The sequence below is a fragment of the Nothoprocta perdicaria genome, unplaced genomic scaffold, assembly GCF_003342845.1.
Source record: "Nothoprocta perdicaria isolate Ctin4 unplaced genomic scaffold, notPer1 scaffold_47, whole genome shotgun sequence".
Classification (NCBI taxonomy): domain Eukaryota; kingdom Metazoa; phylum Chordata; class Aves; order Tinamiformes; family Tinamidae; genus Nothoprocta; species Nothoprocta perdicaria.
Window position 1 is genome coordinate 1,486,656 of NW_020455721.1, and position 26,966 is coordinate 1,513,621.

Here is a 26,966-nt window from a genome sequence, read left to right on the forward strand (position 1 = left end):
GGGGGTTTGGGGTTTTTTTTATTGTTTTTTCCTCCTTTTTTTGTCCGTCTGCCCGTGTGTCTGCTCGTGTGCTTGCCTCGGGACGGGCTCCTGCCGCCGGCCGCGCGTGCGGGTCGGCCCGCGGGGACGGGAGCGGGACGCGTCCGGCCGTCTCCGACATCTTCACAACCAATCAACCCTTACTCAAGGCTCTACAACATATATATATATATATATATGTGCGTGTATATATATATATATATATATATTTGTGTGTGTGTATATGTGTATATATATATTTTCCCCCCATGGGGTCTGACTGCACTGATTTTCACTCACACAGCACGTGCCCCGCGGACGCGTCCCTGCCGCTCGCTAGTGCAGTCCCACGGCCGGGCGCTGAGCGCGGCGAGGCCGGTCCTGGCGCCCGGGGCCGCTGCCGCCGCCTCGCTCCGCTCCCGATCCCGCTCCCGCTCCCGCTCCCGCTCCCGCGCAGCCGGCCCACGCCGCCCGCATTCGCTTCCACCAGGCCGGCGCATACTGCCCCTTGGAGGTCACAGGCATGAGTTGTTGGCAGTTAGGTTGCAAATCTTCGTCTTTTAACTCTAGTACTGTTTTGAGTTCATGACTATGGACAACTGGTGCCACTTTTTTGTTGTTGTTGTTGTTGTTTTGTTTTTGTTTATTTTTCCAATCTCGGTGTGACACGAGGAACCCGATGTTGAAGATGAACGTAGAATGTCTTTAAGCACTTAAAATGCAGCTCACGCGTGGTTGCTGGGCATCCTGCTCTAACACCCAGTGCGTACTGTATCTCACTTCAACCTGCTCAGAAAACAGCGGCAACAGCAGCAGCAACAACAGCAGCAGCAACAACAGCAGCAGCAGCAACAGCAGCAGCAGCAACAAACGGATCTCTTCAACACTGTAACTACATGCAACTCCGTAGAGTTTTCTCACAGGCAAGAGGCTGAAAGTTTTAATGTGGTTTCAAAGGGATGAATGTGAATTATTGAACTAGTATGTGACAGTCATTGTCCACAAAGGACTACTTAATAGGAGGCACTTTTTAAACTTTAATGCTTGAGAAAGAGTTAAAGGCATATGCGAGCTGACAGATAATAAAAGAATAAGAGAAAGGAGAAAGGAAAGAGAAAAAAAAAATCATTGTCCAGTGTTTTTGAAAAAAAAAAAAAAGATGGACTTTAAAGAATCTTGCAATTTGCACATCTTGAGTTTATCATTTGTGTGGTATATTCCTGCAATTTTTACCTAATAATGTTGGGGGGCGGGGGGGATGTCGGGGCGGGGGGATGGGGTCTGAAAGAGCATAAACAAATGTAGCAATTACTCACTAACCTGCCTATGCTCTAGGCCATTTCATAGGGTTATGTTCCTTTCAAAGTTCGTTTTTTTTTGGTCTTTCTACCATATCTGCCACACAGAACCAGGTCCTACCGGGACAGCTCTGAGAATTATCTTTTTTTTTTTTTTTCCTTCAGACTTACTGAGAGAGTTTTCCACAAGAAACATTTCTGTACGAGGTGTTTGTTTGTTTTCGGAACAAGCCTATTGTTACGTTATTATTGTTATTATTTGTTATTTTGATTAACAACTGCATCGTTTTCCATTTGAAAGGCTAGGTTGCAGCGTTTGGTACAAGCCGGGAGGGGAGGGTTGGGTTCGTGCCGCTCAGTCGGGGGTGTTTTCCCCCAAAATCTGGAAGATAGGACAGGATCCTTGGAGGTGCTGGGCACCGGGATGCCCAGCAGGAATTGAAAGTCCTGTGGAGTCCTCGCTGGTCTCCTCGATCCCAGCGGGAATCGGCTCCATGGGGAATTGGCTCCGCTGTGGTTCGCATCCTCCAGGTAGCTCCGGAGGAGCTGTCCGGACAGGGAGGAAAGGAATCGGACATGCAGTACCTAGAGCGAAAGAGAATAGATCTAAAAGAAATCTCTGTTTTCCGTCTCCCCTAAAAATGCAGGGCTTTTATTTAAGAAAAGAAATGTCAACCCCCGAACCCCAGCTTTGACTCTGTTATTTGTTACTTGAAATTTAGCTCACGCCAGAACTAATTGTTTTTATACCGTATTCTGGGGTGCACCAAAAAAGTTTAAATAAGTTTAAAATAGCTTGAACTTTTCTTGAATTTCCTTGAATTTTATTAACCTCTCAGCAGGCTACCAAATAGCTGAGTGGGTTTCTTCTCACAGTCACACGGCTTATTTAGTGCTTATTTGTTAATATTTCTGCTCAGAGAAGTTGCTTAATCTTCCATATACTCTGCTCAGGGCACTTGCAATTTATTGTTTCGTTTTGTCTTCTGTTTTGTTTTTAAGCTTCGATGGTAAAGGAATAGAAAGAGAGTTACAGACTTTAGTTCACCTCCGTACCACTGTTTTCATAACTCACACGTACTCAGAAAAATCTCCAATAAAACCATACACATTCACCTTCGTGGTTAATAAGGAAGCAGGGGCTATTGAACTGACTGGATCTATTCAACTAACACTAAAAAAAAAATAAATAATAATAATAATAATAATTCAAAAAACTAAGTTTGGAGCAATAGGAATGTATTAGTTCTGTGCTTGTATTTCAGACCGAGGAATTCTGAAATAACTGGCTCTTTCCCACCGATTCTCCCCTTCCATGCTTTGGCTTTGGTAGGACGTGCAATACTTTACGTGCCAACGCAGACTCGCCCGGGTGGTGTCAGCCGGGTCTCACGCCCGCCCCCGCTTCCCCGCTTCCCCTTTTCCTCGCGTGTTTTCCCCCGTGTTTCCCTCTTCCCGCCGCGCGCTCCCGAGGCGCTCCTTGGGGCCGGTGCCGCGGGCGGCCGCACCGCGCGGCGGCCGAATCCGGAGCCCCGTCTGTCGGGAACGGGCGCCCCAGGCCTCCACCACGGAGAAGAAAAACTCAGAACTAAGATCCAGGAGTTTGGCAGCGGCTGGAAGCGCCGCTGCCGCAGGCGGGAGAGGAGCCCGGCGGCCCCGCGGCCGGCACCGGCACCGCTGAGGCGAGCGCGGCCGCGCCGCCGTTCTCTGACGGGGCTCCCTCTTCTCCCTCTGCCTTCTTCCTCCTTTCTTGCCTTGTCTTCTTCTTTTTCTCCCTTTTTTTTTTTTTTTTTGTACCAGGCCTGTTTAGTTTACAACGAAACGCATACAATCACCGCGAAATTAGTCAGGGCAAAGAAAACAAAACGAGAACCTCTTTATAGGGATTTCTAAAAGTATCTATCTATCTGCCTATCTATCTAGCTATATATATATGAAACGACTGTTCCTTATAGTGTCCAACGTCGGCATTGTTTCAGTTTGTCCGGGCCGCATCACGGGGGATTAGATGGGATCGCTTACCTCAAGCCCTGCAGTTGGGCCCCACCTGGGAGCCGACGTTGACCGACTTCCCACCTCTGTCCGTTGCCGTCGGGATTTTCCTTCCCCGCGGAGACAGGGCCCTCGGGAGGAGGGAGAGGGACGTCCCTTCAATCCCCTTAACCCCCTAGTCCCGTCATGGCTTCGTTCCACCCGTCCTTCCTTCCTTCCGCCGCCTTCGGAGGCGGCGCCGCTACTCTCGTTTTCCCCGCGTCCAGGAACGTTTTAGGAACCTTTCACACCTTTTACTCAGGGATGGGGCTGGCGTGTGTGTGTGTGGTACACTGATGTGACCAGAAGCAGCACTTTGACCGCTCCGGAGTAGGGATGTACAACGTTACAGAGGAGTTTGGATTTCCGGCCCCTCGCGGTTCAGCTCTGTGGGCACCACAGAGGCCGCCGGACGAGGGGCGGCAGCCTCAGCGCGATCCAACGTGGGAAAGGAAACAGGGAAACTCTGCTCACATTGTGCAAATACTCGTCACTGCTTTAAAAAAAAGCAAGAAAATGAAGGGAAGGCCTGTGGGAAGGCGAGCAAATCCTCCGTGTTTTAGAACACTAACGGTGTTTGGAAGCGGGGCTCCGGCCCGGCGCTGCGCACGCTGGCCCGGGGCCCGCGCGAGTCCTTGCAAAACCAGAGCCCGCAGGGGCGGCGGGGATTCGGCCTGTGGAAACGCGTCCCCTCTCCCGGGAACGCCAAACAAACCTGCGAAAGCAGGACATGCACTCCCAGAAATAGTCCCTTCCTTCCCCGCCAGAAAGATCTGGACACAGGAAAAAAATGAGAATTTGTATACGTGCCCGCACGCCCAGATAGCAGTCTGTGTTTGTTTGCACATTCACAAACACGTGTGAATTTGTTTTTAAGCACATGGATCTATGTCCACTGGATTTCCCGTCCTGAGGCCAGAGCCGCGTTTTGTGTTGACAGGGAAATTCCAAACGAGTTGCACATCTCTACTCCAGAGTTCAATTTCTTTTACGTAGACGACCTCGCTTCAGATGTGTTACCTTTACTGATAGGATCTTTTCTTGTAGCACTATACCTTGTGGGAATATTTTTTGATGTAAACCTAATTTGAGAAGCTTATTAAAAACAAAAAATAGAAACTTTTTTTGAAGCACTCACATTGAGGAGTACAGGTAATGTTTTAAAAAAAAAATTGCACAAAAGAAAAATGAATGTTGGAATGATTCATTCAGTGTTTGAAAAAGAGATGGCTCTGTTTGAACAGTGAGTTTCATACCTTGTTTGTAAAAAAAAAGTTTTTAAATACAAAAGCAGAGAAAGGTTGAAAGTTACATGTTTTTTGTATATAGAAATTGTCATGTCTAGATGATCTGATTTGTACCGGCTTTGGCCAGGAAGAATTATTACTTAAAAGGCTCTTAAAGAACAACTGTGCTTAATTTTCTGTCGGCGTTCCGTGGGTCCCGTTCCCGGGGAATGGAGTCGTGCTTCCCGCTGTTTCCGTGCTGGAAGGAGCCGCGGGGCAGCAGCTCTGCGGAGGCCGCAGCGCCGGGCGAGGGCCGCGGCGCTTCCCGCTCCCTGGAATGCTGCTCCGCGCTTCTTTTCAGCACTTCCCGTTCCAAAAGAAACCCAAAGAATATAACCCAGAACGAGAAGTGTTTATGACAGGGGATCCTAGCCCGCCGCTGCAGCCCGCGCGCCGCCCGAGTGCCGCGGCCTCCGGGCACGGCCCCGCGTCCCGCAGAGCTGCTCCGAGCGGCCCGAGGGAGGCTCCAGGCAGGGTCGCGGCCGACGGAGCGGCCGGCGCCGCGTGGAAGCCCCGGGTTTCGAGGAGATGCTCCTTCCTGACGCAGAGAAGGAGCCGGTGGCCGGGAGGCCGCGGTGGGGCCAGTGGCCCCCCTCGCGCTGCCCCGTGCCCCACACGGCGGCCCCGGGCGTCCCGGCCAGGCGCGCTGGGCAGTGGGTGGTAGCTGAGCAGGGACAGTGTCTCAGGCGCCTGTCGTGCTCCGTGTCGCGCTCCGAAGGGACTCGAGTCTTCCACTGCGGGTTGATGGAGGCTTCGTGCGAGGTCGCTGCTTTCCCGCTCGCTTCTGCCTTGGGCGCCGCGCGGGCAGCTCGTGTGCGGGCGCTCCGCCTCGGCCGCGCGGCCGGGTGCCGGGAAGCGGCGCCGGCAGCGAGCGCGGCCGCCGGCGCCGCCGCTCTCGCTCCGCTCCTGCCTCGCTGGCGGGCAGCGGCTGCCGGCCCCGGCGTCGCTGCGGGACCCTTGGCCTCGGCTCGGTGCCGCCGGCCCCGCGCGGCAGCCGGGGCGGCGCTGGGCTCGCGCCGGACCCCGGCAGAGTTGGAGGGTGCGAAGGCGCAGGAAGGACGTGTCGCGACAGCCAGCGTTGAAACTCACTCGTGTGTCTACCTGCTCTCTCTTCGTTTCGTTTCGGTTTTTTGGACTAATGTATGAACTAGCTGAGCACTGTTCTTCCGGCAGTGTCAGAAGGGGTGGGAGGGCGGGCGGGCGGGCAGGGGGGGATATTTCCCAACCTTTTTCAGTTCGGGCGAGCTACTGAAAACCGTTTTGTACTAGCTATGTCACGGGTCGTGGGCGCCGCTCCTTGCCAGGGCGCCCGCTGCTCTCCGGCACCGCTCGGTGTTACCGGCGAGGGCGGCTGCGAGTCACGCATCCAGGGTAGCTCCTCGGGTAGGCCCAGCCTAAGGGATACTGCGCGGGGGAGGAATGGGGCTGACATGGCCAGTACGAAGGAGGAATAGGGAGGGAATAACGTTTTGCACCTTATTGGAGAGAGGAGGAAATTTTAAGTGCATACAGACATAGTTAAGAGCTTTTATTGTGACAGGAGAACTTTTTTCCATATGCGTGCATACTCTCTGTAATTCCAGTGTAAAATATTGTACTTGCACTAGCTTTTTTAAAACAAATATTAAAAAAAAAATGGAAGAATTCATATTCTATTTTCTAATGGTGGTGTGTCTATTTGTAGGATACACTCGCGTCTGTTTATTGAATTTTATGGTCCCTTTCTTTGATGGTGCTTGCAGGTTTTCTAGGTAGAAATTATTTCATTATTATAATAAAACAATGTTTGATTCAAAATTTGAACAAAATTGTTTTAAAGAAATTGTCTGTATACCAGTACAAGTTTATTGTTTCAGTATACTCGTACTAATAAAATAACAGTGCCAATTGCAAACGCGTGCTTGGTCTTGGCGCCTCGCCGCGGCCGCCGGCGGCTCCCCGCGGGGCGACACGGTTCCCGCACACCAGGGCAGCCCCGAGCGGGGCGGGAAGGCGCCTGGGGGCCGGATCCTCGGGGCCGTTTCACCCAAGCGCTCGCGGGTATCGGAGCCAGCGCCGAGGTGCGTCGGGCGCTGTGTTTCCACATGGAAACGTCCCCCGATACGGAGTAAGTGCCGTGAGGGCTCACCTCGCTGCCGAATGCCGCTCTGCTCCGTGCGGTGGGTTGAAGACACGGGGACTTCAGGTGAAGCTTCTTGGCCCCCACGTGCCCGCGAAACGTGAGCCCCGATGCGGCAGCTCCTCCTTCCCGCTCCTGCGTTTGCAGCCGTGCCAAGACCTTGGCGCCGGGCGGCCCGGGTAAGCCAGCCTGTGTGCCACGCTTGGGCCCCGCTCCAAAGCTCCGGAGAGGGGTGTTCAGGGGCTGCTCCGCGCGCGGCAGGGATGGCTGCACAGGGCGCTGCGTGGCCCGTTGGGCATCCCCAGTGACGGGGCTCTCGTGGGCTCCACCAGCCCGCGCGCAGGCGGCGGGACAGGCTCTGCCAGTGCCGCGGGCAGCTGCACGCGGATGGGGACGCGGACAGGGAGGGGATGGGATGGGATGCGTAGGGCCGGGCTACACAGATGCCCCCGTCGCGAAGCCGCTCCTGGTGCCGCTGGTGGGGCCGGGCTGCCAGCTGGGGTGCGCGGGTGTGGGGAGCCCCAGGGCCGGCGCATGGGGACTCGTGGCTGCCTGGAGCACCCACCAGCCCCACACAAAGCCCATGTGGGGCCGATGGATACAACGTGCTGGCCGCCTGGCACCTCTGCAGAGCGCTGCTCCTTCCTGCTCACTTTGGTGGGACAGAGAGGAGGGAAAACAAGGAAAAACAGCTATATCCCGAAATTCCGTTAGGAGCTGCTGGGTGGAAAACCAAATGCCCCAAGGCAAAGCGTTATCAATAATGGTGTAATTCACAGTCTGGAGGACTCATCCTTTCCTGTTGCTGGTGGGGAGAAAGGAGGGCCCATGGGTGCAGGAGGGGCCCTGCAGTGTGCGCAGTCCCCCCAGGAAGAAGCCTCCCCACATCCCCAGCCATGGGGCAGCAGCCCCTGCCTGCCCCAGCCACTGCCCGGGGGCACAGCTGCCAAACGGACACCGCAGAGCTGCTCTGCACGAGGTGCACGTGCTCGCAAAAAACATGCTCACACATATACGTATTTATATGCATATGTATTTTTAATTTTTTGTTTAGAAATGTAGCTAAAAAAAAAGTAGAAAAGCGACGGCGACGGTGTTTGTGCGAGCGGCGGCGGCGGCACTTCTCACGTATGAAGGCACGAGCGTGGAGGCCCCGGGCTCGGGCCTGCAGCCCGACAGCGAAGCCGGCCCCGCGCGGGCGCCTTCCCGCTGCGCTCCGGCCCCGGCAGCGGGTGGCAGAGCCCGGGCACCTTCCCAGTGCTGCGCCGTGGGGAGCAGGGGCCACGGACGGGTCCTTCATTCACAGCTTCTCTTGTGCGTTCAGCATCCCTGGGGCACTTGGGCTGGACAGACGGGGCGCGGTGGCAGCACACACACTAAGGGAAGGCCCTGGCTCGCCTTTGAAGCACAGCGGAAGGTCAGACTCCGAGATGTGGGGAGGCTCCGAGTGTTTAATGGAAGACCCATGAGCGCGCGGGCCGTGGAGGAGCTCTGTGCGCTCTCCGTGTTGGGCAGGAGCAGGGCCCCGCGCGGGCCGGGCGGCTGCACAGCGAGCTCCGGCGCTGCAGCCCCGCCGCGCGCCGCGCTCCCCGCAGGGCCCCGCTCCGCCGGCTCACAGGCCGCCCACGTCTCTGCAGACACCCTCGGGAGGGACGGGGCGGCTCTGGAGTCGCTCGGGCGCCAGCAGCTGGGCGGTGCTCCCAGGAACAGCCAGGGAGCATCAGGAGTTCAGGGGTGCTCACGGCATCCTTCGCCCTGCGAGCGGCAGGGCTGCGGATGCAGTGTGCGTTTCCAAAGAAATTCCAATTGGGATTTATCAATGAATGAGCGGGCCATTACGCTTTATTAGAGTGTTACCCAGGGTCTTAAACACCCATTACTGCCCTTAGATGAAGCGCCCTCCCTCGGCGCCAGGCTCAGCAGTGTCTCGCATCGGGCCGCTAGCTGCTCTGCCGACGGCTCTCGCTTGCTCCAGCCATGCCAGGGGCTGCAGGGGAGCAGCACCCCGAGCCAGGAGCGGTTCTCTGGGATCTCTGGCCACGGGCAATGCCCAGCCCAGCGGGTTCCTATCGTAGCTAAGGGGGAACGAACAGGCAAACAACTTGCCGGGAACTTGCACGGCAGGGCTGCAGAGCGGCCCCCCGGGGAGGGTTTGCGGCAGCAGAACGCGCACGTCTGGCCGAGCTGCGCGCGGGGAGCAAAGCGGGGGGGCTGCTCATCCCAGAGCTGCAGCCTCTGGGGCAGCCGCCCCCAGCGCCCCACGGAGCGGGGGGGTGGCTGCGCTGCAGGGCTGGCCGCTCTGAAGAGGCAAACCCAGTGGGCAGGGAAACATGAGGAAAAATGGCTTCAGAGGGCCGGCCTGCGCGCGACCGGGCCCAGGCGTTCGTGCGATCCCAGTCGAGGGGCCCCGGGAGCGCCGGGCGGCCCCGCGAGCTCCCAGCCACGCGGCAGGCTGGCGCTCCGGCCACAGAGAGCCATCCTGCCGCCACAGCCGGGTGAAGGAGCGGGGCTTCCTGGAGCCCTCCCTGCATTCCCTGCACGTGTCCCCCTGCCCACGTGCAGTTCCTGGCGGGAACAGGAGCTACTGGGGCAGTGGGAGCTGGTGGGGCAGACTGCGCCTAGGGCAGCTGCGAGCAGCCCTGCCTGTACAAGCTGGCTTCCCATCGAGGCCTGAGCAGCCTGGATTCATCAGCGGGGCACGGAACGAGAGGAGAAACGTCGGTGAAACGCGGAACGGGCACAACAACAACAAAAGCAGAGGCTATTGCATTCTGAACCGAGGGCACCGTGCCGGCAGCCCGCCCTTCCCGGCCCCGGCCCGGGAACGCGGCAGCTCCGAGGGCGGCTGCCGGTAACGCAGCGAGGAGGAGGAGGAGGAGGAGGAGGAGGAGGCTGAGGGGAAGGGCGGCCCCTCCTGCCCCGTCCCCGCGCGCCGCCCGGCTAGGAGAGCACCTGGCTGTGCTGCTGCGTGACGCGGATGAAGGTCGTTCTCCTGCTCAGCTCCTTGAGCCGCGCGGCGCCCACGTAGGTGCAGGTGGAGCGCAGCCCGCCCAGGATGTCGAGGATGGTGAGCTCCACGTCGCCTCTGTAGGGCACCTCCACCGTCCTGCCCTCCGAGGCCCTGCGGGGACACGGCCGTGAGCGAGGGACGCTGCCGCTTCCCGCTGCGCGCCCGCCTGCCACGGCATTCCCGGGAAGCGCGGCGCTCCCGGGAAACGAGGCGCCCCGGCGCCGCTCGCCACCTGTGCCCAGAGCCGGAGGTAAATCCAGGCCAAGTATCTTTCACCCGAGCCCCTTCTCTGCAAGGAGAAGGTGAAGATCTTCGTGCAGTCTCACAGGGAACAATCCCTCCCACGGCTCCTCCAGCCACCTGCTGATCTGCAGAGCCAGCCTGTTCCGCCTGGCAGGGATTCACCGTGGGAGAAGGGCGCAGGCAGCCCTTTGGAAAGGGCTCGAGGTGAGAGCAGCTGGAAAACTTGACTTTTGTCTAAAACCTGTCTCAGCAAAGGCCTGGGTTCGTGCCCTTCACACAACATGTTGACTTGCAGCTAAGGACGGCTGCTTTAAACCATTTTCAGAGCAGACTTCTGCACCCACTACAGCTTGAAATGGGAAAGAGAAAAAGAGATTCGTGTTCCCCTGCCCCGAGCAGTCAGGAATCGTGGCTGGGATATGTCACGGTGTCAATGTGACTGCACTTACTTCTCCTGCAAACAAGTGGCTTTATTGACTTAGCACCCCGTGCAAGGTCGTAGTGCAGGAGCAGGAGCAGCCCCTGCTCACAGGTCACTAACCAGCACGAGCAGCTACGTGCAGGTACCTGCCCCAGCTGCACTTCAGCCTGGTAGCTTAACTGGGAGGCCAAAAACCCAGGGAAACAACACAGGAGAAGTGCTAATGCAGCACCTGAATGACGAACCACGACTCATCTCCCTCCTTCCTGGGACTCTCACAGGAATGCTGTACTGAAAATGCCAGTGGGGAATGCATGGACTGCCACTGTCTGGCTGCCTGCCCCGGGGCTCCTGCGCTGCCGAGACCGACCCGTGCATCGCACCGGAGGGCAGGGCTCACGCCAGGAAACAGGACGAGCACCAAGGACAGTGGTGGGAGCCCAGCCTTACAGGAGCCCTGCAGCCCCGGGCTCCCAAACCTGGGGACTCCTGGTGCCCACAACAGCAGCGTCCGTCCTCCCTTGCGCTCTCCTGAGCACTGGCCTGTTTGCTTTTGTGTGTTTTGCAAGGACAAGGCATAAAATCTGTAGCAACTCCAGGTTATGACAAAGCTAGCCCTGATAACCTAACCTGCAGGGCCGAGGGGCCGAGTCTGTAGTGGAGATATATACATATATTCAAGCTGCCGTGTTCTTGGTTGTGTTCTGCAGGAGCAAGGCGTGACATTTGTAGTAAGTATGTGCTCAGATTGTTCCTGTATTAGTTCACAAGGATAAGGGGTAGAGTTTGCAGTGAGTATCTATTCACACTGGGGTAATTTTAGCTCTGATCAGCTACCCCACAGGGGCAAGGAGTGGAGCTGGTAGTGGGTAATGGCTCAGACTCTGCTGGTGAGAGCTCTTGTCCCCGGGTGTCCAGGGGAGAGGAAGGTGCAGCTGTAGCAAGTCTACGTGTGCGCTCACCTCTCTGCTCCGCTCCAGAGTGGAGTGGAGACTGTGACCGGTATTGAACCAGATGTTAAGCCTTGTAATGCTGTTCCCAAGAACAAGGAGTGGGGTTTAGTGAATGTACTGATACAATATTAATCCCTACTTTCCAGCCCAAAGGGAAGCGCGTGGAGTTTCTAACTGATTTATACTGGGATGGTGGTGATGCTGAAAGCAGAGTTTATACTGTGTTACTTACGTGGGGTTTGCTCATGCCTGGGCACCGAAGCAACCCATACCCGCAGGCCCGGTGCCGCATGTGCCCCACACGTGGGCACAGGCATCCCCACGGGGCCGCCCGCAGTGGGGCAGCCCACGGGGTGGTGTGTGGGGCTGCTGAAAGGGAAGGCAGCGAGCAGCAACCAGCTGCTGATGCTGGTTTGACTCTGTGGCCCCAAATCTGCTCCCCTCTTAGTGTAAAATGCCACAACGCGGCTTCGTAGCAGCTGTGGATCGCTGCGTGGCTGCAGTGGGGCTGCACTGCTCACACAAACCCTCTGAAATCCCACAAGGTTTTTGAAAAAGCCCAATAAATTTGCTTTAACTGAATAATACTGAGTAACACTCTATTCCTGCTTGGTGCATTTCTTTTTTCCCCTAGATGAATCTTAATAATTGCCTTCCAGACCTTGCCTTCTGCCTTAATAACTGCCTTCTGACCCATGTTCTTCATCGAAGGAGGTAAAAACGTATAAACACAGAAGTAATGAAACAGGGTGCAGAGATTTCATACCAAATTAAATGGGATCAACTTGACACACTCATTACAAAAACAATTACTCTCAGGACTGTATTTCCTGCTACAGTCACCTCACCTGGCCTGTCTCTCACTGCTTGTCAATTCTAATTCAACTGTTTGCTGCAGGCTCAGGTCCTCTGGCCAAAATGTTTCCTTTTGGGATGTCAACGTTAAGTGACACGTAGCCTCACTCTGCAGAGAGCAGAGCACAACGACCTCGCCACAGCTTGAGCAAAACGCTGTGGGTGCTCAGGGGCTTCTCAAGAAAAAGCAGCTTATTAGGATCTCTGATGCACGTTTACAGCTGGGCTCTTCACATGTGCATAAAGAAGCCCCACTGGCTTGACAAGTTGGGGGCATCCAGCATTTAGGAGGCTGCATTAAAACCTTTCTGGAGGCAACTAGGAGGTGAATAAACTTCTACATTTTCTTACCACAGTCATCCAAAGCAGAAGCCTGGCCCGCTTCCTCACCGCTCTTTCGGTGCCCAGCACACTTGGGAAGCTTAACAACTACTATTTTTAACTGCATGCTCATCCCAGGCTTAGGGAGACCAGGCAAACCAGGGCCTGTGTGGCTGGTGACCCCCGGGCAGTGGCTACCCGCCGAGAAGCAGCCCCTGGTTCACAGTGAACAGCAGAGCCTCCCGAATCAGGTGGCTGGGGCTAACTGTGGCACTCCTGCAGTGTCACCTGTCAGGGGCACGAAGAAGCAACGGGCCAAGGAAGAGGGAGCATTTCAGACTGTGCTACCGCTCCCTCGCTACTGGGCAGGTTTAAGAACGTGGTCCCCACGGGACTCATTAAAATCAGCGTGCAAAACGAAATACAGCAAAATTCCAGCAGCAGTGCCCATAGGGGACTTCAAGGGTTTAGGTTGAGCCAGATACGGCGCTTTTTGGACATCCTCCACTCCTACAAGACACAGACACACTTCCATCTTGCCTCACCTTTATGGGGAATTGGTTAATTCTCCTGTTGGTGAATTAACACCGCTCCAGCTGACCATACGGACCCAGGCGGCTCCCACAAAGCTGCCAGGACCTCTGCGCTACGGGCGGCTGCCACCTGCAAACCGGGGTAATTCCTAGCGCCGTCCCCTCCGAGCAGCTCAGAGCTCTGATGCCAGAGAGGAGGAGCCCGGGGCAGTCACAGCTCCGAGGTGCTCAGCAGGCTCCTCTCCTCATGAGCTCAGCCTGTGCCAGGCAGAGCCGCCCTTTCCGCGGCCCTTGCCCTGCGGAGAGGCGGCTGTGCTGGGAAGGGAGGCAGCCGGAACCGGCCGGCAGCGCCGCAGGTGCAGACCCAGCTGGCCCCCAGGCCATCCCCAACTGGCCTCGGTGCAGCCACGTGTCCTGCAGGGAGCAGTGCTTTTTGAAGGATATAAACACCGCCGACACGGGACTGAAAGTCTCCCTCGTACCCTGCTCCTTAGCTTCTCATCAGAGCCCACGGGAGAGAAGTGTGGGCTCAGGTCAAGCAGGAGGCGTTTGCTGCGCGCTGGAAAGATGTCTAAGTCCATCCCGTGCCCATCCTTTTCCCTTATCCTAGCGGAGGCAGAAGCACCCTGGCTCGAGAATCCACCAGGTTATACATGTTTTGCTCAAGCTGTGGCATCTACTGTATTGGTTTTTCCCTTGTTAAGATTTTTTCTATTTTTTGCAAAAACAAGTGCCAAAGTCAGCACAAACATTTTTGCCCTTGAAAAACACTTCACTATCTTTCCTCCTCCCACTGGTATCTTTCTCCTCCTTAGTCTTCCTCACAAAGTGGTTTGTTTCAAGGGACCTGCTGTACATTCTGTATTCCCTGCTTTGGGGTGCTGTAACTCCTCCTCTGGAAGAGTTGACACCTCAGGAAAAAAACATGACTGTGCTGAATGTCCAGAACAAAAGCTAGTGCCACTGGCTCCAAGATCCTTGCTAACAACAGGTTATTAGGTGGGACCAGAGCTTTAACCTGACCCAATGGAAGAGCAGAGTCAAAAGGGATACCTCCCCAGGCCACAGCACGATGGAAGATGGAAAGATCCTCTGCCAAAGTATGGAAGCCCCCCAGAGTTTAAGGGCACTTGTTAGACAGAAGAAATTGAAACAACTTTTCCACAGTTGGCTGCTTTTGCAAAAAGCTGAAGTTCTCCAATGCTTTCAGGAGTAAAATGTACAAGAGATTCTTTGCTAAGCTCATCTTCCTTGCGTTGCCTTCCAAAGGGTTGAAGTTTAGCTGAAACTCCCAAGTTCCCACGTGCTGCATGATTTGGGGAGAATGGGGCAATGGCCACTCTGCTCTCCCGTTACCTAGAAAGAACTGGGAATCTGCACAGGAGGATTCTGCTGCCCCCAAAGACCCCCCCAACAAAGTCAAGCCCGTGTCCCAGGACTAGTGCCTAGGTCTGAGAGTGCCTGTGAGGTCCTGAGCCCTCCTTAGTGTTTCAGCCCCAGAAGTTCCTGGATGCCTTGCTGCAAAGGCTCCTGTGTGGATTCGTACCTGTATTCAGCAACCCCTCCTGCATACTTCTTCATGGCCGTGTCAGAGCTCATCCCGTAGAAGAGCATCACCTTCTTGCCATTCTTTTCCATAATCTCTCCAGCGCACTGGTCGTGGCCTGCAAACATTCCTCCAAGCATGACGAAATCAGCACCGGCCCCTGTGATCATCAGGGAGTGACACTTAAGGGGGGGAAAAGAGGGTAAAAGGCAAAGCAAGAACACAGTGGCCTCCAAAAACAACACTCAGCCCTGAACACTTCAGTACAGAGAGTCCTCTCCTGCAACGGGTGCTGTAACCTTGGAAGAAATGAAGAACTGAGACACGCCAAGTTGCATTTCTCTGATATTTTAAATGGGAAGTGTCCTTTGCTGTTACGCTGACGATGTTGAGCATGGTTCTAATCTACCTTACACTCTGTGTAAGTTTTGCACTCAGTTTTAGCCCTCTGGTCACAGAAGGAGCTGAGCACAGGTCCCCTGTTAGCTCCCACAGCGACAGCAGCACTGAGAAGCCCTAATCACAGGCTCAGGTCTGTTGAGCTTGATGCTCTACAGACAAGAGACAACTTCTCCTACAAAAGCTCTCTAGGCCGCAAGATGTGAGAAGGAAGGTACCTCGAAACAAGGTGTATCCATGAATGTTCTCTCCCTAATACTGACAAAGCAAATTTTTAAATTACATGACGGATATTTCAATCCCGCCAGCCACACAGGTGCTCAGTGTATCACACAGGATAATTCCTTGTAAAATGCTCTGTATGGATGTGGTACAGAGCATGGAACAGAGGGGTGGTCTGACTGCATCTCCTAAATACTACAGTGATCCAGGTCCTAAATAACAATATTAAACACCCAAATATGCTGGATGCCTCTCCCCATGAGCTCAGTCCCACTCGGAATAAAATCACGAAGAACATTTTGGGAATCACTCTTGGTTTCTATTGTTATTTCTAGTATTTCCATCCAGGCTGGAATTATCCAACCAGTTGCTCTTACTATGACATTTTGGCATATCCAGCCTTTCTTGGAAACATCAAGTGCAGAGGTCTCAGGATATGTGAAAACATACACGCACACATGTACATATATAGAGGTAATGTATATATATGTGTATATACATACATGCATACATAAGAAGTTTGCTTTACTCTTTCCTGAGCTTGCAGTTTCATTCCTGAAACAAAGTATTTTCCTGTTCACGTGTCTACTGATGGCTGCTTCCTATGTGCACGTGTCAGAAGAGGCCCCTCTGCTCAGCCTCTTCCCAGAGCAGGGCTGTAAACCTCACTTCACAGGAAAGAGATGAGCCTGAACCAACCTGCTCTGAACACCTCCAAGCTCTGGGGATATTCCGGTCCAGGTAAGTCTGACATTTCGGATTCGCTCATCTCTGTCACTAACCAAACAGAATCACTGGACCCTGAGATCTGAACAGCAAGTGAAATCACTACCAGCTCTGCACGGTTTCCACAATTTGTTTGCAAGCACAAACCTGGATTGGGGAATGTTTTGCTATCCGAATACATGTCAGCTGTGAAGGTGCTCTGATTTCTAAACTCCCACCTCCTCTGCCCTTCTCCCAAAAGCAGACCCAGCAGCAGGACTCTGCTCTGCTCCTCACCTCCTTTTGCCTATTCGGTGTTTGAAAGGAACAATATGTCCATGATAAAGGGATATTGGAGCTGACATTTGTGCTCAGCTGCTGAGCACACTGCACACTGTATTTACCTAGCTGATTTTTCCTGGGTTCTCAGTCCAGATATCCAGGAGATTTAGAGCCTCATTTTGAGCCACATCTGATACTACTATCAACATTAAAAAAAAAGGGGGGGGGGGRGGGGAATGCTCATCCTTTAGGATATTCTGTTTCTGGTGGGGAGCTCCTGTTGCTGTCTGCAATGGTCTTGCTCCAGTTTTGCAGGAACTGAGTGCCCGGGGACACCTAGTTGACAGCGGCTGCAGGAGTGGATGAAACAACATGAGGAAAAAGAGAGGGCTCTGGGGTCAGTGTTTCAAAGTGGGCCCTGAGACAAGTTAAGGGGTTGCCAAAGGACACGCTGGACTCTCCACCTTGCCAAAACCACCCCATGCTCCCACTCCTATGTCTCTCTCTGGTGTTAGGTCCCCCAACCTCCAAGTTATTGGTGCCAAACTGTCAGGATCTCTCCTTAGGATGAGATCTACACTTGGGAATAGGAGAATTCTGATTCATGCACTCTTAGGTATCTCCTATTTTTCTTCTGATTGTGTATTTTGGGAGGAGAGCAAATATGTTTGAATTACAGGACTGAAACTCTTCCAAGCTGAATAACACTTCCAAACAGCAACATAACTCAAGTTGTACTGGGGGCCAGGAGCCAGGTTACAGCAAATGCAGCCCAGGGCTCTGCTTCACACCAGCCAGAGCTTCTGAACACTCCTACTGCTCTGCAGCTCCAGCAACGACAAGCCCACCTTATACATGCTTTTTTTTTTTTTCTCAGTGCTCTTCAGAGCTTTCCACCCTGCTTCAGTACTGCAATGAGGCCTGAAATTTCCAATCTGCTCCACTGCTTTTGGGCCAGTTAATCTCCAGTGAGCAGGTGACAATTTTTAACATCTTTCCTTACTTAGGTATACTTTTCTCCACTGACCAGAAGCACCGGTGACACCAGCAATACCTGGCTGTACTCTTCATCTTCACGTACAGGTGTCAGGCCATTATTTAAGGCAGCAGGGATTGAGAATACCTGGTAACAACCCCTGCAGATAACACATGATGTGCTGGGCTCCACTGCATACAGGTGTTTCTGTGGCTTACCTGCAGCCTGCTAGACTTGGCCTGCTTCAACAACAAAGCCATTTCTGACATTGCTCCACTGTGCTTCCCAGGGCACTGATGCTGGGGAAGATGCCCCTCTGGGGCCCTGCGCTGGCCATATCCTTGCTCTGCCCACTGACACGTCACATATTTAAAATCACTGAAGAACACGTGTGCCGAAACCAGGCCCATCTTGCAGCACTCATGCACGACTGCTGGCTCCCCTTTGAGTCCCTCGGGTGTCTTCCACGTGCCTGCCAGCACCAGTGGCAGCTATCCAGACCGGTTCCACGCACAGAGGTGGTTGCAGTTGGCTTTGGCAGCCCTCTAGGCAAATGCAGTGCAATTGTGCCTGGACCCCATGCCCTGCCAGAGCCAAAGAGCCTTCCCATCAGCTGGTACACACACCACCATGGAAAACAGGAAAGAAGCTGCTATGATCTGTCAGGTATGTTTTGGAGCCTATATATGTCCCCAGCTGACTTTCCAATCTGACTCTTTTTCCTTCCCTGCTCTTGTATCTCTTCTCACTAGCGTGGTAAGGAGCAGCAGGACTGTGTTTGAGATGCTGGCACAGGATTCAAAGGCACATTCTGTTCCTGGCTCTGTCACACAGATATATGTGACCTCAGGCAACTGAACTTAGAATCTCTGTGCTAAGACTTCTCATCTTTAAAAATGGAGACAGTAGTGCCTCTCATTCTGAGAAACATATTCACCTTATCAGCCTTTGCAAGGGTGCAGTTACATGAACCACCTCACAGGTGGTTCTCCATGAGCTCTAGTTCTTCATGACATGGTTCTTCATGAGCTCTGTCACTGCTGTTTCCTAATTCCTCTTGTCTTGCTGACTGACGCACAGCTTTTCTGTCACCATCCTCCAGTACCCAACAGCAACGTCATCTTCAGCTTCTCAAATCCAGATGTTCCCAGACAGCAATTCCTGCACTCCAACAGTCTCTCCCAAAGTATCTGTAACTCTCAACATTTCTGGTCCTCAACTTCAGTGTTTCTCTATTACGATATCTGCTCTTTTTGGCTAGTTTTTTGCCTCCAGGTAATCTCTGTTACTTCCAACCCAATACCTGGGACACACAGGTTGGACTGTTCTCTCCAGCATACTACCAGTGCAGCAGCACTATACAACCTGCATTTTTTTCCCCAACGCTCCTCTGTCAGGGACAAGCCGTGGGAGCCTTCAAACACTGAGAATCCCAGCATCACTGGGCTGGAATCTGCCCTTCCAGTTTTCCTTCAGTGTGTCCTTCAAAAATTAAAGGGACCTTTCGGACTTGCTACAAACATCGCAAAGGAAAACAATTAAAGGACGTTGAAAATCTTTCTTTTTTTAACTCTGGAAATGCTCTTGTTGAAACACGACCTCTTCCACGGGCTGGGTTTCTGCCGCAGCATCCCGGACTGCAGCAAGGCCATAATCCCACTTGCAGGGGGCCCAGGAAGAGCTGGGGAGAGGCAGGCAGAAGAGAGGCCTCTCCAGAGGCAGCCTGGCAGCAGGGCGGATGCCGCTGAGGCGACGTTGAGTGTTCTCTCTTTTTAATATAATCTTGTTGTTGGAGAGGGCGGGTGCTGGTGTTCAGCTATGCAAGAATCCCATGAGCTGAAGGCACCTCTCCCTAGCTCACGTCACCCCCTGGGTAACCCGAGGCTCCTGTGAAATCTGGGCAGGGAGCACGTTCCTTGCTGGTAGCAAACACCCCAGAGCTGTGCTTAAAAATCTCTCATGAAGTCTTTTTTTGCCCGTCTCAAAACAGGAGCTGACTGCAAACTCAGAAGAGAGATTTGGGTTTCAACCTTTCCAAGAGGAAAGTTTTTGTTGGCAGAGCTGTAATCTTAGTTTGGGCCTGTCCCTGTTTTCCAAAGCTTCCTGCCAAGCAAATGTGCTTTATCATAGTGCACCATCTCTTGTCTCACATCCTCCTGAAACACCAGTGCGAGGCTCTGCTGTCCTATTGTACTCTAGGCACCTCTCCATGGAAGCATCTCCAAAGAGCCTTGTGTTTTGGGGGAAAGGAGTGTTTTGTGCGTCTTTAACTGTCCTGCCAGCCCAGTGCTGAGCACATTCACTGCCTGGTTCACACACAGAGAAGCAGCAAGGTTGTGGCTGCAACCCAACCCCCCTTCTCCACAAGAGATGCAACTTTTGTGGCCAGCATAAAATACTCACCGATTAACTGCTTTGCTCTATCAGTAAAAGCTGGTGCAGCTTACTAAAGCTGCTGGCATGGGAGTATATCTGTAAATTATTAACTTGGATTTTTTGGTCATCTGTTCAGCTTTAGGGGATACGGTATAAGTAAAATGGCAGCTCTTCAAGTGGAGAGCTGATCCCAAGAACATCTGCTGGGATCTGGCCTGCCTTTTGCTTTGTGGCTGTGTCCAACACACATTCCACCATCTCTCTGTCCATTCAGGGCCCAGGTCAGCCAGATGTGGCAATGCTCTAGCACTCATCCTTGAACCCTACTCAGAAGAAATCCTTATCAGTTTTCTTTGTGTTGCTGTCCCAAGGGCTATATCAAAAAGCCTGTCTCATACATACCTGGCAGATAGTTTCTAAATAGGACTTCGACCAGGGTATGATCTTGCTCTGTAGAATTTGTACTGTGCAAATCAGACAAAGAGCAAATTTATATTTGGTGTATTAATTTCCGTGGAGTCAGCCACAGGCCGCAGCGTAACCTGCTGCTGATTACACACACATCCAGGGTCAAATGGCCTCCTGCACCCCTGCTGGCACTGCTGGACCTCCCTTGGGAACGACTGCAGGCCTAAAGGTCGTCCTTACCAAATGCTTTGGCGACATCTCCTGGGCAGCTGCATCCTCCATCCTGCATCAAGGAAAGAGAAGGTGTGAGCGGCAGCGACCCCGGCCCGTGAACGCACTGCAACCTGCAGCACGAGGGCTTCTCCTCAGGAACAGTGTGCCAAGAGCTGGTAGGAAATACAAACTATTCTTTCTACTGCTTTTCTAGGCTTATTTACCATGATACCACAGGTAACAGCAGCAGAGCAAACGCCCAACTGTGATTCCCTCAACACTGCAACGTGGAAAGCAAAAATTCCTCTGGCAATCGGAGTCACTCTCTGGCATTTCAAAAAAAAGGCTGTGTGATGCAGATGTACCAGAACCCCCTTCCGTAAACCACCAAAGACATTTAAAGAAACTTTCTCAGCAGTTTACAATATATTAAAAGGTTAGCGTGGGAGGGGTGGAGAAATACACGACCAGATATGTCTTATTTTGATCTGATAAAGTTTTAAGTGAGTTGATTAAGCTTCACTTTGGTAAGTGAAAATGAATCTCTTATCATACCCCTCACTGTTTGCTAACAGATTTGGTAGAAAAACATCACTTCTGTCCTTTAGCATTTTAGACCTGAGTGTTCAGTTCTGTGCACAGCAACGCAGGGCCAGATGAGGGCTTGCTGGCTGGACAGAAGGGAAGTTCTGCAGGGGCAGGAGGGCTGTGACAGTGGGAAGACAAGAACCAGAGAGCCACGGTTCTCCAGGCCTTGCAAAGATCTATGCCTTGGATTAAAGATATTGACCACTCTCCTGTGAGGTGACTGCTCCTTTGAGGAACAGGGTCCTTGCCAGAGTGCTAAGAGGTTTCCTGCCTTTGAAGCTGCTCCTTCCTTTTGCTTCACCTGCCTGTGGACAGAAATGGGTAGGGCCTGCACAGACCCCAGCCAGCGGCCTCCTTTAGAGCCGACGTGCTCGGGGAGGACCTCGCTGTGTCAGAGCCTTCACACGCACACGGAGCAGCGGATCCCAAAGCGAGGGGCTGTCCAAAGGGCAGCCCCTGGAAGCTGCCTCTGGGAGAGGCTGTTATCCCACTTGCTGATAACCTTGGGCACGTTGAGCCCTTGGTAGAACTAGACGCTCTCGCTGTCAGTTCCAGAAAGGAGGGCAGGGCTGACAGCTGAATCTCACTCCCTAGTGAAGGGCTCTGTTTGTGCAACTCTCTCCGAGAAGCCTGTCAGAGCCTGGAGGAGGGTGTGAGCGTGTGTACATGTGTCAGGAGGAGGAAGAACAGAGCTAGAAGCAGCACTGTGTCAGATTTGGGCAAATTCCTGACAGCCTGACAGAGGAGGGCCTGGCTGCTCCCTGGTAGCCAGGGCACAGTCTATTCTTGCTGGGTGGCTCAGTACCTGACTTGGAATCATCCCTATAGTGGGGGCAATGGAGGCTTTCTGCCTCCAGAAGTATTATGAGGATCAGGCCTTACTGTGCAATCATTAATCATTGGCTTAAAAAAAATTACTTAGAAAGTCACCAAATTACAAAATGCTGAACAGCTTAAGCGACTTCCCCAAAACCTCATGAGTTACCATTTAAGATAAAGGGAACCAATGCTGATGATTCACAGTGCTTTATTTGCAGATGTATCCACTTACTTTGCTCAAATGGGTAAATTTAGTGACACCAATGCACAGAAACAAAAAGGGGATGTACTACGCAGTTACAGTGGAAGATGATAAACAATGATAAATGCACTAAAACACTTCATGACATGTGAGAAATTAAGCAGTGTGTTTAAAGCTAAACAAAGACTCCGCAAGCAATCTGGGAAGCTTCTTGCTGCAGGCCAGCTGCTCCCAACAGGGACCCAGTCCGGACTCGAATGAGCCACGGGGCTACAGCCACGGCCGCCAGCTCAGGCTGCCTTCCAGACGTGGAAACAGTTACCTGCTCAAATGCCCTGTGACCACAGGAGAACTGGGGTTCTTCTAGAGCAGCCCTATGGAAAAGGGTTTCCATGGGGCATTTCCACATGCCCTCTCTGCAGGGGCACAACTGGGTGCTCAGGTAAAGGAGACAGGAAAACAGCTTTCCAGTCAACAGAATTATTTTATCACGGATAAAACAATGTGCTTTTCCCCAGTCTTGTCCTCAGAACAGATGCACTGTTTTACAACAGCCAAATTTAGCCTGAGGAAAAGAAACGCAGGATGGAAAACCAGTCTGAACTGTGAACATTTGTCAAGATTATATGCTGAGGGGAAAGAGGGGTCTCTCTGAGGCGTTAGCCAAGTGTGAGAGGACTCAAGGGGCAAGGGTGCCTTCCATTCCCCCATTGCTGGCTTACTAGAGTACGTGACTGCCTCTCTGTGCAGGAGAGGAGCTGCCTGACCTACAAGAAGCAGAAACTTCATCTCAGCGAGAGCGTTTCTGGAGGAGCCCTCCTGCTAAATGGCCTCTTCACAGTAGCTCTCTGTTGCTCTTTCTCAAGGCCAACGGAGTGGGTGGAATGAAAGATGAGACCACTGGCTGCGGTACAATATAGCAGGGGACAGAAGCGGTGCTGCTCCTAAGACAGAGTTGCCTCTTCTTTCAGGGAGTTATGAAATATTCATTTCTGAAGTAAGCCTTGAGTCTTAAAGATAGTGCGCGTGAGAAAAGTAATAGGGGCAATTTCACCTCTGCCTTCACTGTGCAAACGACTCTGGAGTGACACCAGGCACTCACTCGGCCTATCATGCCTGCTTAAAAATTGTCACCTTCTTAGTCAACATATCAGCTCCCAAAATCACATGCAGTCACTCCAGCAATGCAAACATGCGTAAGCTCCCACGGAGCTGCCACCCTAGCAGAGCTGCTGGAGAACAGCCTTCAAGCCTGCTGTGCTCCTCGCAGTGCCTGTTATTATGTTAAATTATGAAGATAATTTAAGATAGGGCTCATAGGCTTTGAATCCTTTCATGTTTTTCCTGCCACTTCAATACCAACATAACAAAACCCCTCTACTCAGCTCTGGTGAGGCCTCACCTGGAGTACTGTGTGCAGTTCTGGGCTCCCCAGTGTAAGAGGGACGTGGAGCTTCTCGAGAGGGTCCAGAGAAGAGCAACCAAGATGATTAAGGGAATGGAACATCTCTCGTATGAGGAGAGACTGAGTGAGCTGGGTCTGTTTTCTCTGGAGAAGAGAAGGCTGAGAAGGTGTATAAGTCTGATTAATGTGTATAAGTTCAGGAAGGGAGAATGCAGGGAGGAAGGGGACAGGCTGTTTTCACTGGTGGCCAGCGATAGGACGAGGGGTAATGGCCACAAGCTGGAGCACAGGAAGTTCCGTCTCCAGGTGAGGAGCAACTTCTTCACTGTGAGGGTGACAGAGCAGTGGAACAGGCTGCCCAAGGAGGCTGTGGAGTCTCCTACTCTGGACATCTTCCAAACCTGTCTGGATGCCGCCCTGTGCCACATGCTCTGGGTGTCCCTGCTTGAGCGGGAAGGTTGGACTAGATGATCTCTAGAGGTCCTTTCCAACCTTGAATATTCTGTGATTCTGTGAAAACCTGCTGGACATGTTTTCTTCCACCTAATCCATGTAGATGACTGGCAATACTCTGCTTGGAGCAAGGCATTTGGAGGGATGCAGTATTTACTTATTGCCCCCTTATTAGTAGGGATGTGTGTCTAGGATCAAGCTAAAGGGTTTGAGTTTTCTTTCCAACAAAAAGGTTAGACTTCCAGGAAAGCTATCCTTTAACTTGTTGTGGGTAAGGGACAAAGGAACCATGGTAAGGAAAGTAATTTTCTGAGAGCAGAAACTGCAAAACACTCAGCAACACACTGCACAGATAAAAGCATATGATTGAGATGGAACTCAAAAACAAATTCCCCTCAAAAAAGCCTACCTGATAAATTCAGTTTTCTTAATGGTAACAGTTCAAGAGCTGGAAAGCACATAATAAAACTGCTCGGAGTGAGCAGCCAAGACAAAGGCTGCATTTTGAAGTCATTTAAGAGATCAGTGAAAGGACTGCACAACCCCTGTGGCTTCCCAATTACTGACCACCTTCCAGCCAGCCTGCAACCTGAATGCACAAACCTCCACAGGTTTGTTCACACGGGCCAGCTGGACACACATAAACACACAGGACCTTTGAGTGCTGTAGGTTGTGGTCTAGCTTGGTCTGAGATGATGCTTTTACAGATTTACTTCCTGCATGAGAGAGAAGTTGGGTCTTCCTGGTGGACTGGCAGCTGACATTAGCAGAAACATTCACTTTTTAAATTTGTTTTTCTCCATAGGCTCATTATTTTTCTAGAGTTGAGTGACAGCAAAAGTGGTTTGTGTGCTTGAAGTCACTGCTCAGTGACTCCTTTCTCTGCAAAAAGAGCTCCGTTAGACCACCACTTGAACTCATCCAGCTGTCCATAGATGGACAAACATCATTTTATCCTGCACTCCCCTCCACGGCCTGTCCTGTCCCTCAGCTCCACTCTCTCGGGGAAGCTACAATTAACTTCCATACATTTTGTTCAGAAAATGGAAAATACTGTCTGCTTTGGTATGAAGACATTGTCATGCTTTCTATTCTGCTCATACAGTAATTTACTCTGTTCCATTCAAGGGATAAGAAGGAGCTTTCCAAAGGCACAAATAGGAGTGAGGTTCCCAACTCTTTTTAAATATTCATATCCTTCTATTTACACAGGGAAAGTGGCTTATTCTTTGAGTTTGTATCTCCACTGACTACTTAGGAGGTGGTACAGGGGATGCCTGGAGATGAAAGAAGGGCAACCTTCAACATGCAGAAGGTGCTGGGCTGTTTTATTCTCCTGCTTTGCAACAATCTGCACAGCGTGAATCCGAGAGCGGATGGGAATTACTCACAGAGATGATATGTCCTTTCAAGCCATGCGCCGAGTCCGCACACTCAATAACAGCACTGAGCTGTGGGTAGCCCACCCCTGTCTTAATACGAGTGGTGCACACAGAACCTAGACAAAACAAGAAGAAAAGAAATATAGCCAGTTAGGCTAGCAGAAAAACAAACAAACAAAAACCTAATACAACAGTGTCTTCTTCTTCTTGTGTTTCCATCCGCATTACTTCCCCCTCCCTCCAAGAAGTGTGTATGACAAATATCAGCTTCTTACGGATAAAAGGAACACATGGAAACCTTGGTTTTGAAATGCTGTCATACCAATTCATGGGAGTTGTAATTCAGGTGACTAATACCCCCCTTCTTCTCCAGGGCCAGAACTCCCAGTTTGGGTTTCATCTGTAATGCTTCCTGGTGAGGGAGTTACTGCATCACGGGAGAGGAAGTCCAACCGAGATGCCTGGAGAGAAGGGGGACAAAGGGACCAGAGTCACAACTTCAATGAGGTTCAGCAGCACATTTAATAACCAGAAATATTTCTTTACTTGAAGAAATATTCAGACACCTCTTGTCTCCAGGTGATTTCAAAATAATTCCCTGGGAAAATGTGTGCGCCTTTTTTGTGGCAATTATCAACAAGGAAGAGAAATTATTTTTTTCCCTAATACTTTTTTTTGGCCACAGTAATTGAGAATGTAAGTAAATCAATAGATTTGCATTTAAAAAGCAAGACAAATAATCAATAGAAAGCTACATATCCAAAGAAAGATAATATAGTTTTAACATAATTTTTAAAAGTTTGTTATTTATATAAAAAAAGTTTGCGTACATATATATGTATGTATATCAAACATTACAATGGCAGTTTAACATGGTTTTAAATCTCATGAAACACCTTCTCTATGTTTTCCTCAAATTAAGGGTCAAAATGAAAAGTGTTTTATGACAACTGGGTGTTGTTATTTAGGATACTGAGCATAAACATTTTGCATGCTAACAAAATATTCCAAAACCATTTGAGATTAAGTGTAGAGAAGTCTTGGCCCATTCATCCAGCTGATATTTAGGTATACGTGAACTATTTGTCAAGTAAAAGCTTCCACTTAAGTAAAAGGTTCCAATTATCTTTCAAAGAACTGCCAATGTGTAAACATTGAGAAATACTTCTGCAAAGGAGAAGAAAAGTAAAGCTAGCAAGAAAGGTACTTCAATGCCTAATGCTAAAGCACTTTATAATAAATCACTGACATTTTCCACAGAATGGATCGTTATCTGTAAGAGAGGCTCAAAATTTGATCTTCTGTGAGGAACATTTAATACCTTTGCTTTTTTTGCTCTTTGACCTGCACAGATCTGTTCTGTTTGGCTTCCAGGGAAGACTACACAGCATTTACTCCTAATTACTTCCACTTTGAGACTACAAAGTATAATATTTTTCTTTTATATCTGAACTTTCCTGTGACAGTCATGCCACAGCATCTCTGCTGTTTGCTCTTCAAGCACTCTGCAGTATTTATTGTTGTCTACTGTCTTCCTGGACATAACTGCAACCTTCCTTACATCACTTGCCAAGCTCAATTACCCTATTCATGGACCATAACCACTTAGAAATGTGCAGTAAACATGCCATGCTGCACTGGGTTGCTCATGGCTATACTGTTAGTGGCACTTGTGCTAACTATTTTAAACCTAGCCCACACATGTTGACCTCAGCTGCAGCCTGTGAAGAATGGCCAGTGGAAGGAGCACATGAACAGGCAGACAGGAATGGGACAGAAAAGAAGAAAGACCCTATAACAGTGTGTAGTATATAACAGTGTAATGGTATTGAAGAATGGAAGTAGGAAAAAAAACAGTCTGCATGATGTACAGGGTTCTGCCATTTATTCATGGGAATGTT

The 26,966-nt window shown here is 51.5% G+C and overlaps 1 protein-coding gene across 1 annotated transcript in view; it reads right to left on the reverse strand.

Annotated features, from left to right (window-relative positions):
* Positions 1 to 9,692: 9,692 nt before the first annotated feature.
* GMPR (guanosine monophosphate reductase) overlaps positions 9,693 to 26,966 on the reverse strand; it is a 31,467-nt gene continuing 14,193 nt past the window's right edge. Inside the window, exons 6-9 of the mRNA XM_026047049.1 lie at positions 25,075 to 25,181; positions 20,243 to 20,285; positions 14,635 to 14,794; positions 9,693 to 9,873 (exon numbers count right to left, since the gene is read on the reverse strand). Coding sequence (XP_025902834.1) covers positions 9,693 to 9,873; positions 14,635 to 14,794; positions 20,243 to 20,285; positions 25,075 to 25,181 — 491 coding nt within the window. The remainder of the gene's footprint in view (positions 9,874 to 14,634; positions 14,795 to 20,242; positions 20,286 to 25,074; positions 25,182 to 26,966) is intronic.